This window comes from Rattus norvegicus, chromosome 5 (assembly GCF_021556685.1).
Source record: "Rattus norvegicus strain SHRSP/BbbUtx chromosome 5, alternate assembly SHRSP_T2T, whole genome shotgun sequence".
NCBI classification, from domain to species: Eukaryota; Metazoa; Chordata; class Mammalia; order Rodentia; family Muridae; genus Rattus; species Rattus norvegicus.
Genome location: NC_141538.1, coordinates 108,827,756 through 108,842,682, shown reverse-complemented (window position 1 = coordinate 108,842,682; position 14,927 = coordinate 108,827,756). Strand labels below are relative to the sequence as shown.

The following is a 14,927-nucleotide window of genomic DNA, read 5'->3' as shown; positions in this document are numbered from 1 at the left end:
TTCCAAAAGGCACTCATAACTATGAGTTTTCCTCTTAGTACTGCTTCATTGGGGCCCATAACTTTGTGTATGTTGTTCCCTCATTTTCTTTGAATTCTAAAAAGTCTTTAATTTCTTTCTTTATTCCTTGTCCAAGTTATCATTGAATAGATAGTTCTTCAGCTTCCAAGTATATGTGGGCTCTTTTTTTGTTGTTGCTATTGAAGACCAGCCTTAGACCTAGTCCCTGGTAGTCCAATAGAATACATGGGATTAATTTAATGTTCTTGTATCTGTTGAGGTCTGTTTTGTGTCTGAGTATATGGTCGATTTTTGCGAAGAAACCATGAGTGTCTGAGAACTATGAGAGTGGGATGTTGAAATCTCCTACTATTATTGTGTAATGTTCAATGTGTGCTTTGAATTTTAGTGACATTTCTTTTACAAATGTTGGTGCCCTTGCATTTGGGACATAAAAGTTCAGAATTGAGAGTTCATCTTATCTCATTTTTTTGATGACTATGTATGTCCTTTCCCCTCTTTTTTTGGATAATTTTTGGTTGAAAGTCTATTTTGTTCAATATTAGAATGACTACTCCAGCTTCTTTCTTGGGACCATTTGCTTGGAAAATTTTTTCTCATCCTTTTATTTTAAGGTCATGTCTGTCTTTGATTCTGAGGTGTGTTTCTTGTTTGCAGCAAAGTGCTGGATCCTGTTTACATATCCAGTCTGTTAGCCTATGTCTTTTTATTGAGGAATTGAGTTCATTGATGCTGAGATATATTATGGACCAATGATTCTTGCTTCCTGTTATTTTTGTTGTTAGAGGTGGAGTTACGTTCGTGTGTTTCTCTTCTGTTGTGTTTGTTGTGAGAAGCTTAATTTCTTGTCCTTTTCTTGGATGTAGTTCCTCTCCTTGTGTTGGACTTTCTATTCTATTATCTTCTGTAGGGCTGGATTTTAGAAAGAAATTGTTAAAATTTGGTTTTGTCTCAGAATACCTTGGTTTCTCCATCTATGGTAATTGTGAATTTTGCTGGGAATAGTAGCATGGGATGGCATTTTTCTCTTATTGTCTGTATGACATCTGATCAGGATCTTCTACCTTTCATAGATCTCTGGTTGAGAATATGAAGTCTGGTATAATCCTGATAGGTCTGCCTTTATATGTTACTTACTGTTTTTGTTCTGTGTACTTTGTGTTTTAATTTTATGGGAGAGAGGGATATCTTTTCTAGCCCCATATGTTTGGTGTTCTGTATGCTTCTGATATGTTTATGGGCATTAATCTCTTTAGGTGAGGAAAGTTTTCTTCTATAATTTTGTTGGAGATGTTTGTTGGCCCTTTGAGTTGGGAACTTTTACTTTCTTCTATACCTATTATTCCTAGGTTCAGTCCTTTCATTGTTTCCTGAATTTCCTGAATATTTTGAGATAGGAGTCTTTAGATTTTTGTATTTTCCTTGACTGTTCTGTCAATATGGACTACCTTCTTCTGTTAAGATTCTCCTTCTGTCTCGTGTATTCTGTTCGTGATGCTTACATCAGTGACTTCTGTTATCTTTCCTAGGTTTTCCATCTCTAGGGTTGTCTCCCTTTAAGTTTTCTTTAATTTTTTCTATTTCCATTTTTGATCCTAGACAGCTTTGTTCAATGTCTTCACCTGTTTTATTATGTTTTCCTGTATTTCTTTAAGGGAGTTATGTATGTCCTTCTTAAAGTCCTCTATCATCTTCATGAAATGAAAATTAAGAAATGAATCTTGCTTTTTAGGTTTGTTGGGGTATCCAGGACTTGCCGTGGTGGGAGAACTGGGTTCTGTTGTTGCCAAGTCAAATTGGTTTCTGTTGCTTATGTTCTTAAGCAAGCCTCTTGCCATCTGGAATCTTTGGTGTTATTGTACTCCTTGTCTCTGACTGGAGTCTCTCTTGCCTTTGAGCCTTTGTTCCTGTGACTCTGTGATCCAATCATCCTGGATGTGTCAGGATACCTAAAGAGTGGAGCTGTACCTGGGGTATGGGCTTTGTGGGATCAGGTCCAGTACAGAGGCTCTGCTCTCTGCACAGGTTGGATCCTGAAGGCAGGTTGGTTTCTGGGTGGATTTCCAGTATCACTGGTGTCCAGGTATGTTGGTATTTTGGTTATTGGGGCAGGATTGGAGGTCTCACCTATAAATCTGGGTGTGTGAGAATACCAGGGATTTGGGCTGTGTGGGATCTGATCCAGCACAGGGACTCTGTTTCCAGAATAGATGGGAACTACAGGAAGAATGTTTTTTTTTTCTTTTTTTATTTCTTTTTTTTATTAACTTGAGTATTTCTTATATACATTTCGAGTGTTATTCCCTTTCCCGGTTTCCGGAAAAACATCCCCCTCCCCCCTCCCCTTCCTTATGGGTGTTCCCCTCCCAACCCTCCCGCCATTGCCGCCCTCCCCCCAACAGTCTAGTTCACTGTGGGTTCAGTCTTAATAGGACCCAGGGCTTCCCCTTCCACTGTTGCTCTTACTAGGATATTCATTGCTACCTATGAGGTCAGAGTCCACGGTCAGTCCATGTATAGTCTTTAGGTAGTGGCTTAGTCCCTGGAAGCTCTGGTTGCTTGGCATTGTTGTACATATGGGGTCTTGAGCCCCTTCAAGCTCTTCCAGTTCTTTCTCTGATTCCTTCAACAGGGGTCCTATTCTCAGTTCAATGGTTTGCTGCTGGCATTTGCCTCTGTATTTGCTGTATTCTGGCTGTGTCTCTCAGGAGCGATCTACATCCGGCCCCTGTCGGTCTGCACTTCTTTGCTTCATCCATCATGTCTAATTGGGTGGCTGTACATGTATGGGCCACATGTGTGGCAGGCTCTGAATGGGTGTTCCTTCAGTCTCTGTTGTAATCTTTGCCTCTCTCTTCCCTGCCAAGGGTATTCTTGTTCCCCTTTTAAAGAAGGCATGAAACATTCACATTTTGATCATCCGTCTTGAGTTTCATTTGTTCTAGGCATCTAGGGTAATTCAAGCATTTGGGCTAATAGCCACTTATCAATGAGTGCATACCATGTATGTCTTTCTGTGATTGGGTTAGCTCACTCAGGATGACATTTTCCAGTTACAACCATTTGCCCACGAATTTCATAAAGTCATTGTTTTTGAGAGCTGAGTAATATTCCATTGTGTAGATGTACCGCATTTTCTGTATCCATTCCTCTGTTGAAGGGCATCTGGGTTCTTTCCAGCTTCTGGCTATTATAAATAAGGCTGCGATGAACATAGTGGAGCACGTGTCTTTTTTATATGTTGGGGCATCTTTTGGGAATATGCCCAAGAGAGGTATAGCTGGATCCTCAGGCAGTTCAATGTCCAACTTACTGAGGAACCTCCAGACTGATTTCCAGAATGGTTGTACCAGTTTGCAATCCCACCAACAATGGAGGACTGTTCCTCTTTCTCCACATCTTCACCATCATTTGCTGTCACCTGAGTTTTTGATCTTAGCCATTCTCACTGGTGTGAGGTGAAATCTCAGGATTGTTTTGATTTGCATTTTCCTTATGACTAAAGATGTTGAACATTTCTTTAGGTGTTTCTCAGCCATTCGGCATTCCTCAGCTGTGAATTGTTTGTTTAGCTCTGAACCCCATTTTTAATAGGGTTATTTGTCTCCCTGCGGTCTAACTTCTTGAGTTCTTTGTATATTTTGGATATAAGGCCTCTATCTGTTGTAGTACTGGTGAAGATCTTTTCCCAATCTGTTGGTTGCCGTTTTGTCCTAACCACAGTGTCCTTTGCCTTACAGAAGCTTTGCAGTTTTATGAGATCCCATTTGCCGATTCTTGATCTTAGAGCATAAGCCATTGGTGTTTTGTTCAGGAAATTTTTTCCAGTGCCCATGTATTCCAGATGCTTCCCTAGTTTTTCTTCTATTAGTTTGAGTGTGTCTGGTTTGATGTGGAGGTCCTTGATCACTTGGACTTAAGCTTTGTACAGGGTGATAAGCATGGATTGATCTGCATTCTTCTACATGTTGACCTCCAGTTGAACCAGCACCATTTGCTGAAAATGCTATCATTTCTCCATTGGGTGGTTTTGGCTCCTTTGTCAAAAATCAAGTGACCATAGGTGTGTGGGTTCATTTCTGGGTCTTCAATTCTATTCCATTGGTCTATCTGTCTGTCTCTGTACCAATACCATGCAGTTTTTATCACTATTGCTCTGTAATACTGCTTGAGTTCAGGGATAGTGATTCCCCCTGAAGTCCTTTTATTGTTGAGAACAGTTTTAGCTATCCTGGGTTTTTTGTTATTCCAGATGAATTTGCAAATTGTTCTGTCTAACTCTTTGAAGAATTGGATTGGTATTTTGATGGGGTTGCATTGAATCTGTAGATCGCTTTTGGTAAAATGGCCATTTTTACTATATTAATCCTGCCAATCCATGAGCATGGGAGATCTTTCCATCTTCTGGGGTCTTCTTCAATTTCTTTCTTCAGTGTCTTGAAGTTCTTATTGTACAAATCTTTTAGTTGCTTGGTTAAAGTCACACCGAGGTACTTTATATTATTTGGGTCTATTATGAAGGGTGTTGTTTCCCTAATTTCTTTCTTGGCTTGTTTCTCTTTTGTGTAGAGGAAGGCTACTGATTTATTGGAGTTAATTTTATACCCAGCCACTTTGCTGAAGTTGTTTATCAGCTTTAGTAGTTCTCTGGTGGAACTTTTGGGATCACTTAAATATACTATCATATCATCTGCAAATAGTGATATTTTGACTTCTTCTTTTCCGATCTGTATCCCCTTGACCTCCTTTTTTGTCTGATTGCTCTGGCTAGAACTCCAAGAAACATTGAATAAGTAGGGAGAGAGTGGGCAGCCTTGTCTAGTCCCTGATTTTAGTAGGATTACTTCAAGTTTCTCTCCATTTAGTTTAATGTTAGCAACTGGTTTGCTGTATATGGCTTTTACTATGTTTAGGTATGGGCCTTGAATTCCTATTCTTTCCAGGACTTTTATCATGAAGGGGTGTTGAATTTTGTCAAATGCTTTCTCAGCATCTAATGAAATGATCATGTGGTTTTGTTCTTTCAGTTTGTTTATATAATGGATCACGTTGATGGTTTTCCGTATATTAAACCATCCCTGCATGCCTGGGATGAAGCCTACTTGATCATGGTGGATGACTGTTTTGATGTGCTCTTGGATTCGGTTTGCCAGAATTTTATTGAGTATTTTTGCGTCGATATTCATAGGGGAAATTGGTCTGAAGTTCTCTTTCTTTGTTGGGTCTTTGTGTGGTTTAGGTATAAGAGTAATTGTGGTTTAATGGAAGGAATTCGGTAGTGCTCCATCTGTTTCAATTTTGTGGAATAGTTTGGATAATATTGGTACGAGGTCTTCTATGAAGGTCTGATAGAATTCTTCACTAAACCCGTCTGGACCTGGGCTCTTTTTGGTTGGGAGACCTTTAATGACTGCTTCTATTTTCTTAGGAGTTATGGGGTTGTTTGACTGGTTTATCTGTTCCTGATTTAACTTCGGTACCTGGTATCTGTCTAGGAAATTGTCCATTTCCTGAAGATTTTCAAGTTTTGTTGAATATAGGCTTTTATAGTAAGATCTGATGATTTTTTGAATTTCCTCTGATTCTGTAGTTATGTCTCCCTTTTCATTTCTGATTTTGTTAATTTGGATACACTCTCTGTGTCCTCTCGTTAGTCTGGCTAAGGGTTTATCTATCTTGTTGATTTTCTCAAAGAACCAACTTTTGGTTCTGTTGATTCTTTCTATGGTCCTTTTTGTTTCTACTTGGTTGATTTCAGCTCTGAGTTTGATTATTTCCTGCCTTCTACTCCTCCTGGGTGTATTTGCTTCTTTTTGTTCTAGATCTTTTAGGTGTGCTGTCAAGCTGCTGACATATGCTCTTTTCTGTTTCTTTCTGCAGGCACTCAGCGCTATGAGTTTTCCTCTTAGCACAGCTTTCACTGTTTCCCATAAGTTTGGGTATGTTGTACCTTCATTTTCATTAAATTCTAAAAAGTCTTTAATTTCTTTCTTTATTTCTTCCTTGACCAGGTTATCATTGAGTAGAGCATTGTTCAATTTCCACGTATATGTGGGCATTCTTCCCTTATTGTTATTGAAGACCAGTTTTAGGCCGTGGTGGTCTGATAGCACGCATGGGATTATTTCTATCTTTCTGTACCTGTTGAGGCCCGTTTTTTGACCAATTATATGGTCAATTTTGGAGAAAGTACCATGAGGAGCTGAGAAGAAGGTATATCCTTTTGCTTTAGGATAGTTGTTCTATAAATATCTGTTAAGTCCATTTGGCTCATGACTTCTCTTAGTCTGTCTACGTCTCTGTTTAATTTCTGTTTTCATGATCTGTCCATTGATGTGAGTGGGGTGTTGAAATCTCCCACTATTATTGTGTGAGGTGCAATGTGTGTTTTGAGCTTTAGTAAGGTTTCTTTTACGTATGTAGGTGCCCTTGTGTTTGGGGCATAGATATTTAGGATTGAGAGTTCATCTTGGTGGATTTTTTCTTTGATGAATATGAAGTGTCCTTCCTTATCTTTTTTGATGACTTTTAGTTGAAAATTGATTTTATTTGATATTAGAATGGCTACTCCAGCTTGCTTCTTCCGACCATTTGCTTGGAAAGTTGTTTTCCAGCCTTTCACTCTGAGGTAGTGTCTGTCTTTGTCTCTGAGGTGTGTTTTCTGTAGGCAGCAGAATGCAGGGTCCTCGTTGCGTATCCAGTTTGTTAATCTATGTCTTTTTATTGGGTAGTTGAGGCCATTGATGTTGAGAGATATTAAGGAATAGTGATTATTGCTTCCTGTTATATTCATATTTGGATGTGAGGTTATGTTTGTGTGCTTTTCTTCTCTTTGTTTTGTTGCCAAGACGATTAGTTTCTTGCTTCTTCTAGCCCCTTATGTTGGGCTTTACCATTTATTATCCTTTGTAGTGCTGGATTTGTAGAAAGATATTGTGTAAATTTGGTTTTGTCATGGAATATCTTGGTTTCTCCATCTATGTTAATTGAGAGTTTTGCAGGATACAGTAACCTGGGCTGGCATTTGTGTTTTCTTATGGTCTGTATGACATCTGTCCAGGATCTTCTGGCTTTCATAGTTTCTGGTGAAAAGTCTGGTGTGATTCTGATAGGTCTGCCTTTATATGTTACTTGACCTTTTTCCCTTACTGCTTTTAATATTCTTTCTTTATTTTGTGCATTTGGTGTTTTGACTATTACGTGACGGGAGGTGTTTCTTTTCTGGTCCAATCTATTTGGAGTTCTGTAGGCTTCTTGTATGCCTATGGGTATCTCTTTTTTCAGGTTAGGGAAGTTTTCTTCTATGATTTTGTTGAAGATATTTACTGGTCCTTTGAGCTGGGAGTCTTCACTCTCTTCTATACCTATTATCCTTAGGTTTGATCTTCTCATTGAGTCCTGGATTTCCTGTATGTTTTGGACCAGTAGCTTTTTCCGCTTTACATTATCTTTGACAGTTGAGTCAATGATTTCTATGGAATCTTCTGCTCCTGAGATTCTCTCTTCCATCTCTTGTATTCTGTTGGTGAAGCTCGTATCTACAGTTCCTTGTCTCTTCTTTTGATTTTCTATATCCAGGGTTGTTGCCATGTGTTCTTTCTTGATTGTTTCTATTTCCATTTTTAATTCCTTCAACTGTTTGATTGTGTTTTCCTGGAATTCTTTCAGGGATTTTTGTGACTCCTCTCTATGGGCTTCTACTTGTTTATTTATGATTTCCTGGAATTCTTTCAGGGCTTTTTGCGATTCCTCTCTGTAAGCTTCTGCTTGTTCTATAAGGGAGTTTTTAACGTCTTTCTTGAAGTCCTCCAGCATCATGATCAAATATGATTTTGAAACTAGATCTTGCTTTTCTGGTGGGTTTGGATATTCCGTGTTTGTTTTGATGGGAGAATTGGGCTCTGATGATGCCATGTAGTCTTGGTTTCTGTTGCTTGGGTTCCTGTGCTTGCCTCTCGCCATCAGATTATCTCTAGTGTTACTTTGTTCTGCTATTTCTGACGGTGGCTAGACTGTCCTATAAGCCTGTGTGTCAGGAGTGCTGTAGACCTGTTTTCCTGTTTTCTTTCAGCCAGTTATGGGGACAGAGTGTTCTGCTTTTGGGCGTGTAGTTTTTCCTCTCTACAGGTCTTTAGCTGTTCCTGTGGGCCTGTGTCTTGAGTTCACCAGGCAGGTCTCTTGCAGCAGAAAAGTTGGTCTTACCTGTGGTCCCGAGGCTCAAGTTGGCTCGCGGGGTGCTGCCCTCGAGCTCTCTGTGGTGGCAGCAACCAGGAAGATCTGCGCCGCCATTTCCGGGAGCTTCAGTGCACCAGGGTTCCAGATGGCGTTTGGTGTTTTCCTCTGGCGTCCGAGATGTGTGCAGAGTGCATTCTCTTCTCGTTTCCCAGGCGTGTCTGCCTCTGAAGGTTTAGCTCTCCCTCCCATGGGATTTGGGTGCAGAGAACTGTTTATCCGGTCTGCTCATTCAGGTTCAGGCGGTGTCTCAGATGCAGCGGTCCTGCCACTCCTGGGCCCTCCCCCACGGGAACCCAGAGGCTTTATACAGTTTCCTCTTGGGCCAGGGATGTGGGCAGGAGTGCGCAGTGTTGGTGGTCTCTTCCGCTCTGCAGCCTCAGTAGTGCCCACCTGACCAGGCGGTGAGGTCTCTCTCCCACGGGGTCTGGGAGCAGAGAGCTGCTGTGAGCCGGGATCCGCACGTGTGGGACTCCCGATAAACACAGGAAGTGCCTGGTCCTAGAGGAATTCTGCCTCTGTGTGTCCCGAGTTCACCAGGCAGGTCTCTTGCAGCAGAACAGTTGTCTTACCTGTGGTCCTGAGGCTCAAGTTTGCTCGCGGGGTGCTGCCCACGAGCTCTCTGTGGCGGCAGCAACCAGGAAGATCTGCGCTCCGTTTCCGGGAGCTTCAGTGCACCAGAGTTCCAGATGGCATTTGGTGTTTTCCTCTGGCGTCTGACATGTGTGCAGAATGCATTCTCTTCTGGTTTCCCAGGCGTGTCTGCCTCTCTGAAGGTTTAGTTCTCCCTCCCACGGGATTTGGGTGCAGAGAACTGTTTATCCGGTATGTTCCTTCAGGTTCCGGTGGTGTCTAGGAAGAATGTTTATGAGATGATTCCAGTTGTGTTGGTAAAAAGATGTAATAAAATTAGAATCAAGAATAGAATGTGCCTACTCCTCATAAGTAAGGCTTATAAGGACCAAATGGCCCTGGTCTTTTAATCTTATTTTTATACTTTATTAAGTTTGGCTTATAATAAGCAAATGAGACTGCATAATAAGAAATACAACGAGGTTTCAAAATTACACTTAAAAAAGGCAATAGGATTGGGACAATTTTATGTTAAGAAAAATCAGGTCTCAGGATGAAACCACAAGTGTGTACTTTGATAAGACAAGGCCATGTAAAAATTGCATCTTTGAACTTTATAATGAGGTTACATTATGCAACACTGCTTTGAACTTGCTACTGATACCTTTCTGTAAGTCCTCTGTTTTTGTAAAATTTTACCTGTGAAGCAATTCTTTCTTACATAGAGTACTTTGTCAAAAAGTTATAAGAAGTTGACAAAAAAAGTCTTGGTACAGCCAATTTCTTTTTCACTCAGTGTGTGTGTGTTATGTGAATGACTTCTTTCCTTTCCCCTTTCTCTCTGGTTCAAAAGGACTTAACAAGTTCTGAGCCCCTTGCCTGGCCTGTGAAAGGCTCCTGGCTTACTTGCCATAGAAAGGAGCTCTAGTAACAAAGACTTTTACTTAATTCCCTGATGCTAAACAGTATGTGTTCACCATGCAATATTGGCACTTATGTAAGCACAAATAGTGAGAGTGACATTGTTAATTTTCCCCAGGGCTTATCTAACCATGAATCAGTAAGTTTTAGTTCTTATTGAAGCACAGAGCAGTAACCATTAATACAGACGTTTCAGCACTTACTCAAGTATAGAACAAGAGTGAAGAGACAAGTTCCTAGAGTTTAATAAAGCATGAGGAGTTAAGACTATGGGTATAAAATTTCATAAAGCACATATATTTATAAAATAAAGATACAGCATTCAGTAAAGCACAGAGAGTTAAAGAAAAAAGAAACCAAATAAACAAATGCTTTAATAAAGCATAAAAAAGTAGGATTATAAGACCAGGACCCTTTAGTCTATAGCCTTTGCTTGACTCTGTGTTTCATCTCAGCTCAACCCCCAAAAGTCCAGGTAGGCCCCTATCACCTCCCTACACATCCATACCAAGGAAAAACCAGCCCTGAGGGTCAGGGTAATAGTTAGCAGTTGAAGAAGACTGCAGACCCCACTACTAGAGTTGTTTGCAGAAATGAAGCGTCTTCATTGATCCTGATGTTGAGGGACCAGAGAAATGCAGCCATGAGAACAACAGAATTTGTTTCTTAGAGAGACAGAGATAACAGAGAAACCATGTTGTCTGTAATCAGTCACCTGTGGGAATAAAGAGGAAAGCACTGTCTGGTTCTCCATCATGAAGAGACTCTGGGCTATGAAGTTTCTGCCCAATCACTGTCTAGTTACATAAGTACAAGGATCCACAGGCATCCTTTCTACTTAAAGTAAAGAAGAGAGCTAAGGCTAAATGTTTCTTAAGGAGCAATGCACACATAGTAACTGAATTAAGTAACTCTGTATGTGAATGTGCATGGGTATATCTGTGGTGTATGTTTGTGTGTTTTTGTGCATGCTATATCTCCAAGGAAGAGCAATGGACTTTCAGATAGAGACACAGCTAAGGGTTCCTGTTCTCTCTATACTAGCCCCATGCACATGCTTACTGGATTCCTATATTTCTTTCACCCAACTAATCATTTGAAAATGACACTTCGGTCAGCTATGTGAATCCACAGTAATGACAGAAAAACTAACTGGTTTAAGATTCCAAGAGAGCGGCCTTAGATGGCTATGGAGACTCAGCAGATGGAAGGGCACTGAGAAAGTCTGTAAAGCCAAGGAAATCATACCAGCATTAGCAGACATAGAGAGATGAGGGGACATGGTTCCCAAGTGTCTGACAGTGTATACTCTGAAAGTAGAAAAAAACTAAAATTATCAACAGCACAAAAGCAAATATTCCAGTTAAATACATTTTTTTTACATAGGGGAAATAGTGACTCTAATATTGTCCTACAGAGAAGGGCTTTTTTTTAAATATATAAAAGCATACATAGAACACTTATTGTCACCACTAAATGAATTCAATCTATTTCTAACTTTGAAAATGAGTAAAAAAGACTTTGATGTCTGCCATACAAAATGACTGTGCAGATCCCTTACTGCTATGAGGAGGTGTAGGGAATCTAGAACTGCTTCTACTGTGATTCGATAAGAACACTGTATATGGTATTGACTGATGCTACAATATCCTGAGCATTGCATGATGATTTGTATGGCTTTAATGGTACTAGAGTCATAGAGTGTAAGATTTCAAGCATTTGAAATACAAATTTTAAATATTTACCCATGTGCTTTGGTTTGGATGCAAAATGTTACTGGGGTTCAACATGTTGGAGGTTGGTACTCAGGGAAGCAGTCTTCACAGGATGCTGGAACCTTCATCACATCCTCAAGAAACAAACTTTGTCAATGAAAATCTATTGATTATTTCAGATGAGTAGTCTATTAGGCAGTGAGGCTTTGCTGGAGGAAGGTTAGGAGACTGCTTCCTAATTACTTCTTTTCCTGTCTGCCTCTTGGAGACCATGTAATGGGTAAATTTTTGAGACACATGGTCTTCCCACTGTGCAATGAATTCAGAAAACCTTGGTGTTAATGGTCTAAAGTTATGAGAAAATAATGAATGAAAATTTAGGCTTTCAGATTTTAAACATCTTATTCCTCTTGTGTATGTGTGGGAATGTCTCCCTTTTTATGTATGTATGTATGTATGTATGTATGTATGTATGTATGTATGAGTTTTTGTGTGTGAATGAGTCTATGCTCCTAAATGTCACTCACTGTGTTTATGTGTAATTAAATGTGTGCCTGTATGTGTGTATGTGTTTGTGTATATTTGAGTATGTATATGTGTGAGTTTGTATATGGATGTACTTGTGCATGTTTGCAAAGGCTTGTGAATGTTTGTGAGAATTTGTGGAAATTTGTGCATATGTATATGTGTCTGTGCCTGTGAGAGTATTTATGTTTGAATGATTGCAAATGTGTTTGGGGAAATATGTACATGTGTGGGTATATGGTTTTGGTTTTTCTACCTTGTGTTCTTGTATTAAATCTGTCTTATATGAGAGAGTTAATATGTGTGTTTGTATGAATTGGGAAGATTTATACATATATATATACATATATATATATACATATATATATATATATATATAGATATATATATATACACACACGCACACAAGTATTGTGGGAATGTATGTGTGTGCCTGTGTAAGTCTGTGTGTGTATGGTTGTATGTGTGGGTATGTATATGTGTGTTTGTCCGTGTTCATGTCTCAGTGTTGTATGTGTGACAATATACATGTAACAATGTCCATTTTGTGTCTCTGTGTATATTTGCTCATGTATGTGAGTATGTGTAATTGTGTATGTGAGTGCTTATCTTTGTATGTGTATGCGTGGGTGTTGTGGGTATGTGTGTATAGTGTGAGTGTGTTTGTATATTTCTGTGCATCTGTATATAAGAGTGGGTCTGTGTGTCTGTATATGCATGATGACTGAGTATGTGTAAATGTGTGTTTGTGTCACTGTGTGTGTATATGAGTGAGAGAGGCAGAGAGAGAGAGAGAGAAAGAGAGAGAGAGAGAGAGAGAGAGAGAGAGAGAGAGAGAGGAAGCAAGAGAATGAGACACACTGAGACAAAGTAGCACACATGGAGAATGTTTACCCATTTGCTATGAATGTGGAGGTCACAGGCCACCTTATAGGTCTTGGCTGTCTACTGCAACCCTATGTTACAGAAATCCAACCCCGCTTATAAAACTTTTTCATAAGACTTTTTCCAAGTACAACCCTCAGGATGCCATGAAAATCATTGGCTAAAGAGCTAATATACAGTGGTGGCTATATTTACCTTCATGAAAATTAATATGAAGAAAATAACTTTATTTTTAGCCTTTAAACAATGGAAAATTTGAAGTATACCATTATATCAGTGTGATTTCTGTAGAGACAGGGTTTCCCTGTGTAGTCTTGACACTCCTGAAACTTGCTCTGTAGACTAGGCTGGCCTTGAACCCTGATAACCTTTTGCCTGTACAATGCAGCCACAGGCCACAATAATATTTCTAATTTAGAAAGAATTTTCACCATACTTTACATTTTGATGCAAATATTTATGTCAATGGCATAAAGAATATTAAGAAATAATCGTAAATGAATTACAATAATTTTTAAATACAATCACAGAGAAAGTTCTGTGTTTGCAATAGATGTGTAAATTTCTCATAAAGACTACATATCTGAAATAGTTGTTAATGATAATTTACATGTAATTTAAGAGAAACCATGTAGAGTAGCTTTCTGAGGGTGGCATTGAAAGAGAAAGCAGTGGAGGAACACAAATGCTTGAGACACAAGCAGAGAGTGAGGTAAAGAAAGTGAAAAGAGAATTGGGAAGCTAGGGGAGGGCATTCAGAAAGGGGAAACTTGTGTTTGCCAGTATTTAAGGTAGATGCACACAGCAGGGTTATCAGAGAACCTACAGGGGAAGACTCAAACACGCTGTTCAGAGAGTCATCAGAATCTGCACGATCCACGATGGCTATGGTTTGTGCATTCCTCACGATTCTGGTAGTTATGAGCCACTGGTCAACCTGCTGTCTAGGATGTAACCTGCCTCACACTCATAACCTCACAGTCCTGAAACAAATGAGTCGACAGTCCCCTGTCTCCTGCCTGAAGGACAGAAAATACTTCGAATTACCTTTGGAGAAGGTGGATGCCCAGCAGATCCAGAAGTCTCAAGCCATCTCTATCCTGGAAACTCTGACTAACCAGGTCCTGACCCTCTTGGAATCAAAGGAGTCACGTGCTACTTGGGATGAAACCCTCCTAGACTCATTCTGCAATTACCTCTATGACCATCTCAGAGACCTCAAAGACTGTCAGAATCAGCAGGTTGGAGAGCAGGAAGTTCCCTTGACCCAGGAACCCTCCTGGCTGGCTGTGAGGGAATACTTTGGCAGGATCACCATGTACCTGAAACAGAAGAAACACAGCCCCTGTGCCTGGGAAATTGCCAGAGCAGAAGTCTGGAGAGCCCTGTCTTATTCAGACATGTTCCTGGCAATACTGAGTGAAGAGAAGGAATGAGTTCTGAGACATTTGGAGAGGACTCTCCTGGACTACAACACTGCATCTCACATGATAGTCTCTCCTTAAAAAGCTCTCATTACTTTCAGTGTGAATACAAGCAACCTGCCTAGACGGTTCGGCGATATTGAGCAATTATTTTCAATATGTAAAACCGTTTTTGTTTCTGCATCCAATTGGTTATTTATTTATTAGAGTATTATTAAGATAATTTAAGATATTTATACTAAATCTTGCATTCTTATATTTTAATATGGCACATGATCATTTGTAATTAAATTATTTTGTATACAAATAAATTTGCTTTGTAAGACACTTTGGATTAATTAATTTGATATCTCTTTAACATTATCAACTATTTTTTTACATTTTTTATTATTTTTTTCCACCTTTTTTATTTTTATTTTTTCCATCTTTATTAAATTGGGTATTTCTTATTTACATTTCAAATGTTTTTCCCTTTCCCAGTTTCCTTGCCAACATCCCCCTAACCCCTCCTCTTCCCATTCTATATGGGAGTTCTCCTCCAAATCCTCCACATTACCGCCCTTCCCCCCAAGAATCCTGTTCACTGGGGGTCCAGCCTTGGTAGGACCAAGGGCTTCTTCTACAGTGTAGA

At 39.6% G+C, this 14,927-nt stretch overlaps 1 protein-coding gene across 1 annotated transcript; it reads left to right on the top strand.

The window, feature by feature from the left end:
• Positions 1 to 13,753: 13,753 nt before the first annotated feature.
• On the top strand, positions 13,754 to 14,308 carry Ifna2l1 (interferon alpha 2 like 1). The gene has a single exon (XM_087551513.1). It carries the CDS (start codon positions 13,754 to 13,756, stop codon positions 14,306 to 14,308), a length of 555 nt encoding a protein of 184 aa, XP_087407639.1.
• Positions 14,309 to 14,927: the final 619 nt, after the last annotated feature.

What these genes read in the sequence shown, in the direction of transcription:
- Ifna2l1 (XM_087551513.1), top strand. Translation starts at nt 13,754, where the DNA reads ATGGCTATGGTTTGTGCATTCCTCACGATTCTGGTAGTTATGAGCCAC.